This window comes from Hypomesus nipponensis, chromosome 5 (genome assembly GCF_054491055.1).
Source record: "Hypomesus nipponensis isolate SF chromosome 5, ASM5449105v1, whole genome shotgun sequence".
Classification (NCBI taxonomy): domain Eukaryota; kingdom Metazoa; phylum Chordata; class Actinopteri; order Osmeriformes; family Osmeridae; genus Hypomesus; species Hypomesus nipponensis.
The window spans coordinates 2,745,589-2,760,523 of NC_140365.1; the positions used below are offsets into that span (position 1 = coordinate 2,745,589).

Here is a 14,935-nt window from a genome sequence, read left to right on the forward strand (position 1 = left end):
ATGGACCTACGGTTTGCGAAGAGACGACTGTCGCGAAAATGGCAGGTGACCTGTCTGGCACTAGCGTGCGTCCTGGATTTAGTTTGGGGACAAATTCGCTACTCAATCCCCGAAGAGCTCGAGCACGGGGCTTTCGTTGGAAATATTGCGGAAGACCTGGGCTTAGATGTCGAGAGACTTTCCGCTCGCCGTTTTCGAATTGTGTCAGGTGCAAAAAAACAGTACCTGGAGGTGAATTTAGAAAACGGAGTTTTGTTTGTTAATGAAAGAATAGATCGCGAGGAACTCTGTGAGCAAAGCATGTCATGCTCCTTTCATCTGCAAGTGGTCATAGAAAACCCTTTAGAACTCTACAGAGTAGAGGTAGAGATTTTAGACGTGAATGACAATTCTCCCAGTTTTCCGTGGGGCGAGTTTAATTTGGACATATCCGAGTCCGCGGTTACCGGATCCCGCTTTCCTTTGGAGAGCGCGCAGGACCTGGATGTCGGCAGCAATTCTCTGCGCTCATATTTGTTAAGTGTGAACGAACATTTTGTTTTGGACATCCAGACGCGGAGTGATGGCAGCAAATTTGCAGAATTAGTCCTGGAGAACTCGCTGGACAGAGAGCAGCAGAAAACACATCAGATGGTTCTGACTGCTGTGGACGGAGGCTCGCCCGAGCGCTCTGGAACTGCACAGATCAACATAACAGTTTTGGATGCAAATGACAACGCGCCGGTGTTCGACCAGTCGTTTTACAGAGTGAGGCTTGTGGAAAATGCACCTAAAGGCACAGTGGTGATTAAGCTAAATGCCTCAGATCTTGATGAGGGTCCAAACGCTGATATCACGTACTCATTCAGTGGGCATGCTCCCATGAAGGTGCGCGAGCTTTTCAGCGTTGACTCGGGCACCGGAGAGATCAAAGTCAAAGGACTAATTGATTATGAGAAGGCTCGGATGCACGAGATATATGTTCAAGCTAAAGATAAGGGTCCATCGGCCGTGGCTGTTCACTGTAAAGTGCTGGTTAATATCTTAGACGTGAATGACAACCTTCCTGAGGTGATTTTAACGTCCGTCTCCACACCTGTCCAAGAGGATGCGCCTCCAGGAACGGTCATAGCCGTTATCAGCGTAATGGACAAGGACTCCGGTGAAAATGGGAATGTTGACTGTGAAATTCCGCATCACGTCCCTTTCCAGCTCCATTCCTCTTTTAAGAACTACTACACATTAGTCACTAGCGACTTTCTTGACAGAGAGAGAATGCCCGAGTATAATATCACACTCACCGCGAGAGACATGGGCGCGCCTCCTCTATTTACAAGGAAAACAATACTCGTCGAAGTGTCAGACATGAATGACAATGCGCCCCGATTCAAGCAGCCTTCCTACACAGTGTATTTGACGGAGAATAACGCACCAGGAGCCTCGATTTGCTCCATAACGGCCATTGATCCAGATTCGGACCAAAACTCATATCTCTCCTACTCTATCCTGGAGGGTGACATACAGGGGATGCCCGTGTCCACCTACGTGTCCATAAACTCTGACAACGGCAACATTTACGCGCTGCGTTCATTCGACCACGAGCAGCTAAGAAACTTTCAGATTTTGGTCCAAGCGCAAGATGCCGGCTTCCCTCCACTGAGCAGCAACGTTACTGTAAATGTGTTTATTTTGGACCAAAATGACAATGTTCCTGTCATCGTATCACCTGTACCAGTAAACGGCACGGCGGCGACTGCATTGGTGCCCAAAACAGTGGATGCTGGTTACCTAGTGACGAAAATCACTGCGACGGACTCAGACGCAGGTCAAAACTCGCGTCTTTTCTATCAGGTGCTGCAGGCTACAGACCCCAGTTTGTTCAGCGTTGCCCTGTACACGGGTGAAATCAGGACGATTCGCCGTTTGGTTGATAAAGACCCCATAAGGCAAAGGCTGGACATCCTGGTCAAGGACAACGGTCAGCCGCCGCTCTCGGCCACAGTTTCCATCATCCTGTCAGTTGTTGACAGCGTGCCAGAATTGCAGCCTGATTTCGGCGACCTCGCGTTGAGCCCCCAGTACCGCTCTAACCTTACTTTGTACTTAATAGTATCCCTGGGCGCCATCTCGTTCACGTTTCTGGTGGCTATTATTGTCCTGGCAACGATAAAGGGTTACAGGGACAGACATTCCATTCGAGGTTACAGCTTCTCTGTCAGCGCTTGCTGCGGGTTTCCGTCAGAAGAGTCCGCCACGGACGTGTACAAGAAGTCCAACCTTAACGTGCAGATATCCACTGGCACCAAAGGAAGCACGAAGTGCGTGGAGCCCGGTAGCAGCGGCCCGCTGTCCCAGGCATACTGCTACAAGATGTGTCTGACCCCGGAATCCTCCAAGAGTGATTTCATGTTCCTGAAACCATGCAGCCCGATAACTGAAGCGCCGCAGAACAACACCAAGACCAGCGAGTACCTCACCTCGGCATGGAACTTACACGACAGCAGGCAGTTCGTCAACAACGGAGCTACAAGTCCAAACGAGGTAAATGTTATCTCAAGGGACCAACGTTTTCATATATGTTATTATATTTTTTATTATTATTAAAAATGATTATGTAATTATAGTACAATGACTATCAAACTTGTGTTTGGTGCTCGGAATAAAATTAATGCCTTTCACGCGCCATTACGCACAATCGTTTTGCATACAGGAGGTCCTATATATATATATATATATATATATATATATATATATATATATATATATATATATATATATATATATATATATATATATATATATTAAAACTAGGGTCACAAATATGAAAGAAAATAAAATTTCATTGTCTCGCATTACATTCTTTGTTTCTTTGTTTTTTTTACCTCATCCAAATAGGTGCAGCCTGTGCCGTATTCTGTTCGCGCGCCTAAATGCTAAACGATGTAGCCTAAATAATATGGGCTCAATTATTTAACTGTCTACATACTTACATACTTTAAGTGATGCATTCTTAATGTCACACGTTAAAATGGTCCGTTACATCACGCCATGTGGGGGCAACACAACAATCACAGTGCATTTAGTGAATGATTAGGCTACTGTGGTAGTGAGCTATCCCTTACTCACATATTTGCATTGCTATTCTATGTCTCATAGTTTTGCCTATATGCTATTTTTCCAGCTCAAGCAAGCAAACAAGGACTGGACATTGACAAAAAATCAACGGAATTCAGCACACAAGAGGTGAACCCCACCACCACCACACACACACACACACACACTCACACACACACACACGTACTTACGCACACTTCCAGCCACACACTCACACACATGCACAAATACGAGGCCCCCTTGGTGTACATTTAGTAAATGTGTGACCTTTCCATTTCCTCTCCAAAGTTACAGCTCTGTGAACACGGAGCGGACCCTTCCACCAAGGCCCAGGCAGGATCCAGATGGCTTCTCCTGCCCTGCACCCCCTCAGTACTGGACTTGGGGAAGCCACGCCCGGGGTACGTACCACACCATGGACCACCTCCACGGTTTCCTGTCACATGACTGAAACAAACAAATAAATAAAAAACTCACACAAGTAGACTAACCACCGAAAGACACACGCCCCTTAAATTCATAAACAATCTTGTAATCATTGCAGAAAATCATCTAATGACATGATGTGCTATGGTAACAGACTACAAGATGTCCCAGCAAGGAGTCGGGGGGGTCCCAGACCATTCTTGGACCCAGAGGTACACGCAGCCCCCCGCAGCCCAGCCTCCACCGGACTATCAGCACAACGTTTACATACCCGGCACACCGTCTGGGTACTGCACGCTAAAGCCAGCCCTGAGAGGGGAGCTGGACGTCTACAACTCCTTCTCCACCTTTGGGAAGAAGAGGAGGCTGGTGTCTCACTACGGGCAGGGTCTGGAGAGAGAGGATTCTCTGATCAACAACCACTTTTTCAAATGAGGGACACTGAACCTTGAGAGACTGAACACTGAAACATTCTAACATTCGAGAACTACTTCGACTGTCAGTGGCGATTTATTGTTGTCTTCATTCAACCTTCCTGTTGTGTTTGTTTCATGTTTATTCATTCTGTGTTCCCGGTCCAAAATGATCGTACCAATAAAGCTGATTATAAATATATAATTCATGCTTTGGTGTTGTGTTAGATGTTTTTCGTCAACTTAAGTTCTTACAAGGTTTGATTTTTGGGGAGGCCAATTATGGCCTGTATGCCTCATTAACCAGAACTCATCATTATTTTTAAAATAGAAAATGTTATTTTCTGTTTTTAGATTTCTTGTGTGGACAAAATCATGGAACATTATGACAATCAGACTAACAACATTTCAGAGAGAACATTTAATTGGTCTGAATCACCAGGAACATAACAGGAAGGTTTGATTGATTATTAACCCAAAATAGTTATATCACAGTCTATTTCAAAATACCTAATTTCCCTTCATTGAAAAGACATGAAGAGAAAGCTAAAACATAGCCTACCGATTTAACTTCATCCATACAGCAGTGTTTTAGATAATTTCGCATTAATCATATATTTTCAGTTAATAATTCTGGAAATGCTGCAAATAATAATAAGAAATGGGAAAATACACACAAAAGTATCCGTACTTCTACTTGAGTGAAGGATCCTTGAGTTAAGGATTACTCAAGTAGAAGTACAGATACTCATGTAAAAAAGACTGGTCAAAGTTGAAGTACTGACTACACTTTTTCACTCACATTAAAGTAAGTTAAAGAAATATGGGCTCTGACATACATATGTAAAAACTAATCATTACTACTTGCTTTTTTAATCTATAAGAAATACGTTTATCTATAAATTATAGTCCTGTCTCTTATCAAATTAAAATGTAAAGTTTACAATAATTCACTTACTTTATGAACCACTGTTATGTTCAGAGTGTTTTAAAGTAGGGTCGGTAAAGCCAACACAAAATCAAAACAATAATATCAGCACCACAGATTGTAGACAGCTCTTCATAGTGCCGTTTGCAAGGTCGTGTGAGAGTCAACTATAAACCAGTAGCTACAGTAGCTGTCTTGAAACTAGCTAGGCTAACTGACATTATTGAGAAGTGATTGGCTGCCCTACCCACAAATGTTGTTTTGGACAACTACAAAAATATAACAAGCTCAATAGAAAAAGTCAGGAAAAAGCCAAAAGAACAAGTCAGGAAAAAATTGCCTACCTGCTAAGACTTGTGATAAGTAAAACATTCTGAAATATAACTGTTGCACATCTACATTTACATCTACATTTAGAACTAAATGATTGAAGTGAAAAGAGAATCCGAACCTTGTCGAGAACTATCAAACTGATTTAACAGTAAGCTGTTGTTACGGTGTTATTGTGTTAATACACTGTGATTACTGTTTTTACTGTTATTACACTGTTTTAATACTCTTATGACATGCGTATTGAAACATTAATTAATTTGATCCATGTAGGTCTTTCATTGTGTGAAAATGTCATGGGCCAGTATGAGTGCCCAGATGGCGATGTTAAACTATTTTGAATGGTACAGCAACTGTATTCCATGGCAAGTGACGACTACAGAAGACGTCATCAAGATTTAGGACACAACGCCTAGGCTACCCTCAGCTGTGCCGCGTGGAGGCTCCACATGAATTTTGCAAGGCGGAAGAGAATGGCTGCGATCGAACAGCATATCGACACCAGTCTACATATGTGAAGACAACCATTTTAAGTCAATAGAAACGATTCCAATTTATTTTGCACTATAATCTTTCTATCATGGCGCAAACTATGTCGTTCAAACGATCAGGGTGGGTCGCGGCTCTCTTTGTGTTCTGTGGGATGTGGGGGGCTGCTTTGTCCGTCACTCGGTACTCCATTCCAGAGGAAATGCAAGAGGGTTCCGTTGTGGCGAACTTGGCTACAGATTTGGGACTTGATGTTCGCAGTCTGGTAAGACGCAAGGCAAAGCTTGATATCATCCACAGTAAAAAATACCTTGATATCAACAAAGAAACCGGCGATCTGTACATTATAGAGAGGATAGACAGAGAAAACATATGTGCGAGCAAGACAACATCTTGCTTTTTGAAAATGGATGTCATATTTGAAAACCCTATTCGCATTTTTAATGTTGAACTGGAAATTATGGACATAAATGACAACGCGCCGATTTTTCGAAGGGAGACCATGCAATTGGACATATCAGAATCCACTGCTCCCGGAGAAAGGTTCTCGTTGACGAATGCTGTGGATGCAGATGTTGGTGCAAATTCTATCAAAACGTATTATCTAAGCGAAAGCAAATCTTTTACAATCGATATACAGACAGGAAGCGGTGGCTCTAAATACGTAGATTTAGTTCTCAATAGCCATTTAGACCGAGAAGAACAGGGAATTCACAATCTGATATTAACCGCTGTAGATGGAGGAGTTCCTGCGCGCTCAGGCACAGCCAGCATAATTATTAGGGTTCTGGATATCAATGACAACGCCCCCTTCTTTAATCAGGAGGTATACGCAGTTAATATAAAAGAGAACTCCCCCATTGGAACAGTAGTCATTAAGTTGAACGCAACAGACTTTGACGAAGGCATAAACGCAGACTTAACGTATTCCTACACATTGTACACATCGGAGAAAACGCAAGAAATGTTCTCTCTCAATCCTGACACTGGAGAGATCAAAGTGAAGGGCGTGATTGATTTTGAGGAAAGTCAAAGTTTTGAAATGCACATACAGGCCAAAGACAAAGGCCCAAATGCATTATCAGGAGAATGCAGAGTGATGGTGTCTGTTACCGACATGAATGACAACCATCCAGAGATAACCGTCAAATCTTTCAAAAGTACAGTCAAAGAAGATGTCACCGTGGGAACGATAATAGCCGTTATCAGCACCCGCGACAGAGACTCCGGGAGAAACGGAGAAGTTGAACTTACTTTTAATCAACAAGCACATCTACCCTTTGTTCTCAACAAATCCTCAGATGAGTTCTTTGCACTCCTCGTTTCAAAGCCCCTGGACAGAGAAATGATCCCCCGATACGACATCACTTTTAAAGTCACAGACAGGGGCACACCTCCTCTTTCTGATAATGAAACCATCACCTTGGAGATTCTTGACGTCAACGACAACGTACCAGTGTTTCCACAGTCCCTCTACACCATCCACGTCATGGAGAACAACGTCCCTGGTGCACTGTTGACCACCCTCACCGCCTTTGACCCAGACCTCCACGAGAACCAGTATCTGGTCTATTTCATCATGGAGAAAGAGATCCAAAACACCTCCATATCGATGCTGTTCTCCATCAACCCGGAGAACGGGAACCTTTACGCTCTGAAGACCTTCGACTTTGAGCGAGAGAGGGAGTTCCTGTTTCACATAGAGGCCCGGGACTCGGGCGTTCCCGCTCTCAGCAGCAACGTCACGGTCCACATCGTCATCCTGGACCAAAACGACAACACGCCCGCCATCGTGGCGCCGTGGCGCGCCCAGGGTTCCGTCATCGAGGAGGTGATCCCGAGGTCCACCGACAAAGGTCACCTGGTCGCCAAAGTCATTGCCATCGACTCGGACTCGGAGCAGAACGCACGTGTCACCTACCAGCTCCTGCAGATCAGCGACCCGACGCTCTTCAGTCTAGACCAGTACAACGGCGAGATCCGCACCACCCGGATGTTCAGTTACAGGGACCCTCGCCACCAGCGCCTGGTCGTCGTCGCCAAGGACAACGGAGAGCCGTCCCTTTCCGCCACGGTGACCATCAAGATCACGACGGTGGAGCACATGGTGACGTCGTTCTCCGAGACGACGGAGGAACCCTTCGAGTACGACATGTTCTCCGACCTCAACCTCTACCTGGTCATCGGCCTGGGCTCCGTCTCGTTCCTGCTGCTCATCACCATCCTGGTGATCATCGTGATCAAGTGCCAGAAGCCCAAACCCAAGCCCATGAAGATCCCCCCACCCAACAGGAACAGCTACGTCAGCAGGAACAGCTACGTCAGCCAGAGAAGCTCCACCATAGCGGACTCCACCCTGATCTCCAGCGACGCCTACTGGTACAGCTTGTTCCTGGCTGAGACCCGGAAAGGGAAGGTGGTGGTGAGGCAGCCCATCGTGCCCAAAGGAGCCGGGTACTTTGTCTCCAGTATACCCAGGAGCATAGGCCCCACGGAGACCAGCGACTCCAGGGCATCCACGCTACAGGTAGGCTGAGACCACTCTGGCAGACAGTTTTGTCTTTTATTTCTAAACTTAGCCGTGACTTGTTTCTGCTTGTACCTGTGATGCTGCTGGATTGATTTGACAAATGCTGGGGTGGTCTGGTGTTACTTTTGTTTTTGTTTTTTGAAGAGATGAAGGAATCTATACCTTGTTTAAATGTGTTTTACAGGACAACACATTCATCAGTCCTCACTTCTCTCAGTTGGATTAGATGGCAACATGGCTTGACCATTCGTTTATTAAGCAATACAAATACGGGATCTTGAGGAATGTGGCAGTATGCTGTAAATGGTGTATGATCTTCATTTTCCCCTAATATATAAACTGGTGATGTGACAGTGTGACTTTACAATGTCTGCCATCCCTCGAGATCACTGACCTTCCATTTCCTTATGGAAAAATGTAATTATGCCGGTCATGTCAGACAGGTCAATACTGGGTAAAACCATAGGCATTATAACATAAAGAAACATCAGACTGTGATGTTAACCTAGTCACTTTGTGTGTTATGGCTGGAATTCACTGTGTGGTTATTGAAGACACCTAGAGCATAAAAACTGTTTGTGTTTCATTTGCCTTGGAGTCATTCACAGTGTGGGGACTCGCCTAGCCTGGCTGTATTAAATAATCAAGTGAATTCCCAGCCGGCTAGATGCCACTAAGACTCTCACAGTGTGTATGCAGAACATGCAATATTGATGACAAAGTGGTTTTTCTAAGAAAGTATGTTTTCATTTGTTATGGATATTACTTCACTAGATAAATTATCTTCAACATCCAAGGTGATCTGAGGACAGCAACCCTGAATAATTCTACTACTAGACTCTTCTACCACAAGGCCTTTATTTGGGCATTATATATTTTTTGTCTTTTTTCTTTTAGGATGCTGTTTACAAATAAGGATTTATTTTTCGGATGTACCTTATGTCAATGTTTAATTTCCGTTTTTGGGATAGGGGTTATTTAAAAAAAGTAAAATTAATAATTAACATCAATTTGCTTTTATTTTTTAAATTTAATTTAAAAGGTGGGTGTATGTGTTTGTATCTGTGTGCGTGTGGGTTGGCGGGTGTGAAATGATTATTGAATCTGTCTTTTCTTTATTCTTAAGTACTCAAAATGAAAGGAAGTCCATTCTACAACTGGAGGTATGCTGGTTGCTGAATACATGTTATAGGACCGGTGTGATTTGTGTAAAAGAGACTAGCATTTCTCCTGTTTTTGGTCCAGTTCCATTTGTCCTACTCAAAAAATGTAATGTTGAAATACAAAACACAAAACAAAAAAGAAACGAGACCTTTGCTCACCATGCCTGTGATGATTAGTTCTAACCTTTTTCTGAGAGAGACTCTTTGCAAGGACCCCTTATGCGATGGAAGGAGATGCAGAGAGAGAAAAAAAGCATAACTCCCGAGCTCTCTCTCTTCTCTCTCAATCCCTCAGTCTCCTCCCCTGACACACACTACTCACCCTCTGACCTTCACCACAGCACTCCTGTGAGCTATGAATATTAGATTGGCAAATCTTTTCTACAGAGAGGAACCAATCTCTCTCCGACAGTTGAGATTAGGCTCGGAGTGTCTGCCAGGTCAGAACAGAAATTGTGACACAGGGTTTGCTTGGGTAGAGGAACAGGGCAAATACCTGGCACAGATGAAAGAGAGGATTATAGCGTGTCCTGGCTGTCCCTCAGTTTGATCACCTGCTTTAAAACAGCAGCGCTCACTGTCAGAAGCACACACGTGTTCATTTTAGACTCGTCATTGGTTAGGGAGAGCAGAGGGAGAAATTAATGACAATAGACATACTATGGAGATCAGTACTCGGTTACATACACGCATGTACACACACACACACACAAACCTACCAACTACACACTGCGATGTGCATGTATCCTGTCTTCTCTTTTTTTTGTTACCCTGTTCTTGTCACTTGTTTGGTTTTATTCAAATTTCAATTGCTTGCTTTTCAATCTGGCCTCAATTCAGGCGATTGAAGCTCTTTGATTTGGCCTACTTACAGTCTTATTGTTGAGAACATTTTAAAAGGTTCCGAAAGTTCTATCGAATTCACAAAGCAAACCTCCTTTCATAAAACAGAGGCTTGGGATTTACTTACTGTAGAAAGTAAGCAAACCTGCTGAAATCCATCTCTGTTTTGACTGAAGGGGACAGTCACCAGTCAGGCCCCGGTTGAGAAAACTCTGTCACTGCATGAGTCGTGGCATTGTGGCTGTTCAACTCCCACATTAATGATGCTAACATTCTATTCTTGTCTCTGTCCATCCACAGGAGTCCAGCAGTGACCTACCATGACTTCTCGGACGGGTTGAGAACTTTCTAGAACTTCCACATGACATCAAAGACGTTCAAAGACACAACCACAGCCCCCTTCCTCCCACCCCCTATCCCCACCCCCCAGCTCTCTATCAATAAGATCCAACGGTGAGCACCCTCTGCGGGCATCTCTTGGACCCTTCTTCCCAAACACCAACCTCACACCAGTGACCTCTTCTGCTGTAAACTACCTTCAACTCCATCGATCAAGCATGAATCTGCATGGCCACACTACCAGGTGCTTGAGCTTTATCGTCACGGAGAAGGAGGAGGAGCCTCCGCCGAGGATGCTGGGACTGAATAGGAGTGCTGTCGTTTTTGGGGGGATGTTGCTGATCACTTTGAACCTAACGGCAGGTATGGACATTCCATTTCCTGTTCCTCCAGGAAGGATGCGATGCAGGAGATGAAAGCGTTCCACATGTTCTACCTGGGGTTTTCTGTCATGCTTTGCCATGTCATCACAGGCTTGTTGTATAGTGTGTTAAGATGTTTTTATTTGCTAGTCCAAATATACTTTTTTTTAAAAACTAAAAACACTCTCCAAAAAGAAAAGGCGTGCATTTTAGATTTGTCATTTTTCATACAACTGTTCAGCAGCTATGATAAACGTAAGGCATAGACTTGAGAATTCTTAACTTTGCTATGATTCACTGTAAAGCATAACGCACAGATCAACGGCAATAGAGACAACATCCTCCTGTATGTAGTGTCTCCCTGCCTGAGCAGAGTCTTCAGGTTGAAGCAGACACTGGAGCGTCTATGTAGCAGGCGTGCTCCCATGATCAGGACGCCCTGTAGGACCATATCCTGTCTCCAGTCTCTCACTGCTCTCTCAAGCTAACCCTCACAGCCCGGTAACAGGGGCTCACTACCCCGATCATCCACTCAGAAGACCACTGTGAAAGCTACGTAAAACGGGAATTCAAATACAAAAAAAAAAAACACACAAAAAAAACAGTCGGTGACAAAAGACCAGACAGTTGTATTCTGTAGAACAATTGACTATTTTCACTTTAAAGAATAGGACTGTTTATTAAAAAAAATATATATACAAAATATATTTGTCAGGCATGGTACAATTCAATACTCTGGCCATGTTTTAAAAGTTGAATTATGATGATTGAATTGAACTTTGAGATAGTGTTTTTTTATTCAACTATTTGATATAACTACTCTTATTGCAGCTTTTTTGTGATTTCTTCAAGTGCATTTTGTGTTTTATGATATTCGTAGTAATCAATACATGATTTGTTCTTTCTTTGATAGTGTACAGACATTCAGATCTAATTCAGCAATGAGTCCACTACTAGATATGTAGCCAAATGGTCGACATCAACACCTCCTCAGCCATGACTACAGAGCTCAGATAACTAAACGTCAGGAATTATCTTTCAGAAATGAGAACATAGAAAGACAAAGCCAAAAGAGGGATGGGAAAGAAGAGAAGGCTCAGAGAGAGAGAGATAACCAGATATTTTTTAACGACAGGTCAGCTCTTGATTGTATCAATCAATTCACTCAGTGTTTTAATTCCAAACAGACCATACCCCAAATTCTGTCCCTCTCTCTAAAGACCTTCAACATGTAAAGGGATAAGTAAAGAGGCTCAATCTGTTCTTTGTGTATCTGCCAATGGATTCACTATTATTAGATCTATCTCCCTTGAAACCCTCTCTCTTCGTGTTGCATGACCTCTCTTCTCTCTCTGTGGTCTGATGAGGTTAGCCTTAGCTGCTCTGACACACACACACACACACACACACAGACACACACAGCTGTCTGTGCCACACCCATGATGACATTCGTGGAGGATATGCCACATGGTCATATTGTGAGGCGAGCACTATATAATACAAAACCATATACATACTTAACTGTAGGATAATGGTAAAGCAGTGGTGCTCTGAGCGGTGCCATATGCATCACCACAAAGCGTGTGACTTGGAAAAGAATGAGATAATGGTGCTTAATCCAGATTTCAAGTCATGATTATTGCCAGGGCTGAGATGCCATCTGGACTGACTTACTTCCCTGACTTTTGACAACCGGTGCCAATCATTGGGCCTGGTGATGTGACCCGGCGTCAAAGTATTACTAGTATTATTTGAACAGATGTGCTGTAAGATCTGTAAAAAAAAAAACAAAGCAATGGGATGGGTTGAAACCAAGCTTGATATAACTACTTTTTACTTTGTTGTGTTTTGATACGATTCTGTACAATTTTGATATGAGTTGTATTCGCTGTGGTGTGTTGGAGAGCACCTGGGAGTGTTCATGCTGCTTGCTTGGTAATGTGTGTTTGTCTATTTTAGTGTGTAGTGCTTATTCCTGCATTTTACTTCTGCTTTTAGACTGTTTCTTGAGCCCCAGAGAGACTCTCTGTGTGGCTCGTTACCTAACTGACATGGGATGCCCTGTCTTAAGCACCGTCCAGACAGACCTGCCCCCTGGCTGTCAGCTCAGATACAAATGGAGTGAGAGAGAATGGCGTTGCAGATTTGTTTTGTGTCTTTTTGCTCTAATGTTCTGCCAGAAGATGCAATCTGAATAAAGTTTGGAGATCTGAGTTCCTGGTTTTAGCTCTGGCGTCTTTTGTGAATGGCTAAATATGTAGATATTATCACTGGTGATAGGATTTCTCCCTCTCTATCTCTCTCCTTCCCTCTCTATCTATCTCTGTCATTCTCTCTCTCTCTCAATCCACACGCAGACATACACACACGGGTATGCATGCTGACCCAGTTTCCAACTCAACTGTTCCGTGCTAATGCAGGGTGATTGAGCTTTTGTAGAGAGTGGAGTCTGCTAATCACATCACATTGAGCTGGTCCAAACATTCTCCTCCAGGTGGTCTTCTGATCTTGACTCCCTGGTGGCCAGTGATGGATGCCCCACCCCCCCGGCACAGAGCCCTCACCCCTGCACTCCGCAGCACCAACGGGGGGGGGGGGGGGGCGGGGGGGGGGGGGTAGGCGGCTCGGCCGACACAAAGTCCTCGGCGCCTAGGAAACGGTTGCCGAGGCAACCGCGCCACCTTTCCCGCGAACGCGGAGGAGGGGATTACGGCGCGCGCTCTCACGTCTTTCACCTTGTTTCCCCGTTGCTCCCTCCCTCCCTCCTCGGCTCTGCGTGAGTCCTCTTCTTCTGCATCTTTCTCCACCCCCCTCTCTCTTTCTCTCTCTGTCTCTGTCCCTCTACCAGTTCACTGCTATGGGTGGGGATCCTGTGCACAATCAATCTATCCGTATATTGTTGAAGGGCTTGAATTTGGAATTATAAACCTTCAAGCGTCTTAGCATCCTCCAGTGTGTATGTCAGTGTGTGTGTGTCAGAGATTGTGTGTCAGTGTGTGTGTGTGTGTCAGTGTGTGTGTGTGTGTGTCAGTGTGTGTGTGGGAAAGACCGATAGCAGGATGTACACGTTTGGATGTGCCTAATAAAGGTATGTGTGGGAAGAACTACACAAACGGTCATAAGAGAAGATTCCTAATGTCTTGACAGATGAGGGTGTCAGTAGGGAGGCTGCTGCAGTGTGCTCCAGTTTCACCAGTCTCAGCAACCTCTATTTGCAGAGACAACCCCCGCAACCCTCTCTTATCTCCTGCCCCTCCCTGCCTCATGCCCCTCTCTACCTCCCTGCCTCTCTCTCTCTCTCTCTCTCTCTCTCTCTCTGTATCTCTCTCTCTCTGTCCCTCCCCCTCTCTCTTTCTCTATCTCTCTCCGCCAGCAGAACGTTTCTCATTGACTAAATCAGTTCTCACTGTTAAGCACGATGGACAGCGACTTGGCTCAGCGCTGTATCGCCATGGAGACGGTCTCCTTCTCTGTAGGCTACTACAGTACTGCAGTGGAGAGACTGAGACAACAATACCTGTATGGTCCACTAGAGGGGAGCTTTAATCCAAACCAGGGATTATTACGAGGATGGTAATAATAATACCAGCATTAACATGATTTATTATCATTATTTCACACAATTACTATTGCTTCATTGTCTTGCATTTTGGTCTACCTAAGTAACGGAAATTGTACCAGGTCATTTTATCCAAAGCAATAAAACAGGGGGATTTGAACCTGCAACCTCTTGATCTGCAGTCATATGCTCCACCACTCATCTCGAACCCATCTCTTAAATTATAATGAATTCTAAATTATTCTATATATTTAATGATATTGGGGTAGTTGAAAACTGTAGTTGCAGAAGTATTTAATTGAGTAAATCTCAGCATCTGGGATCCTCTCGTAGGCACTGAGTGGTTTATAGAGTTAGCGGTGAGGTCATGATCTCACCAAGGTAGGCCACAGGGGAAAAGCAGTTGCACATTTTCAACACCACTCTCTTCTCTGACTGTAAATTATTCACGTCGTCGTAC

General features: G+C 44.3%; 2 protein-coding genes across 2 annotated transcripts; both read left to right on the forward strand.

The window, feature by feature from the left end:
- On the forward strand, nucleotides 1-4,105 carry LOC146287763 (protocadherin alpha-C2). The gene is made up of 4 exons (XM_084698702.1): nucleotides 1-2,520; nucleotides 3,161-3,222; nucleotides 3,382-3,494; nucleotides 3,674-4,105. The coding sequence occupies exons 1-4, from the start codon at nucleotides 1-3 to the stop codon at nucleotides 3,952-3,954; spliced, it is 2,976 nt and encodes a 991-aa protein (XP_084554828.1). The 3' UTR covers nucleotides 3,955-4,105.
- Nucleotides 4,106-5,633: 1,528 nt separating this feature from the next.
- Nucleotides 5,634-13,129, forward strand: LOC146287764 (protocadherin alpha-C2). Its single transcript, XM_084698829.1, has 2 exons — nucleotides 5,634-8,206; nucleotides 10,516-13,129. The coding sequence occupies exons 1-2, from the start codon at nucleotides 5,771-5,773 to the stop codon at nucleotides 10,537-10,539; spliced, it is 2,460 nt and encodes an 819-aa protein (XP_084554955.1). The 5' UTR covers nucleotides 5,634-5,770; the 3' UTR covers nucleotides 10,540-13,129.
- The last annotated feature ends 1,806 nt before the right edge of the window (nucleotides 13,130-14,935 follow it).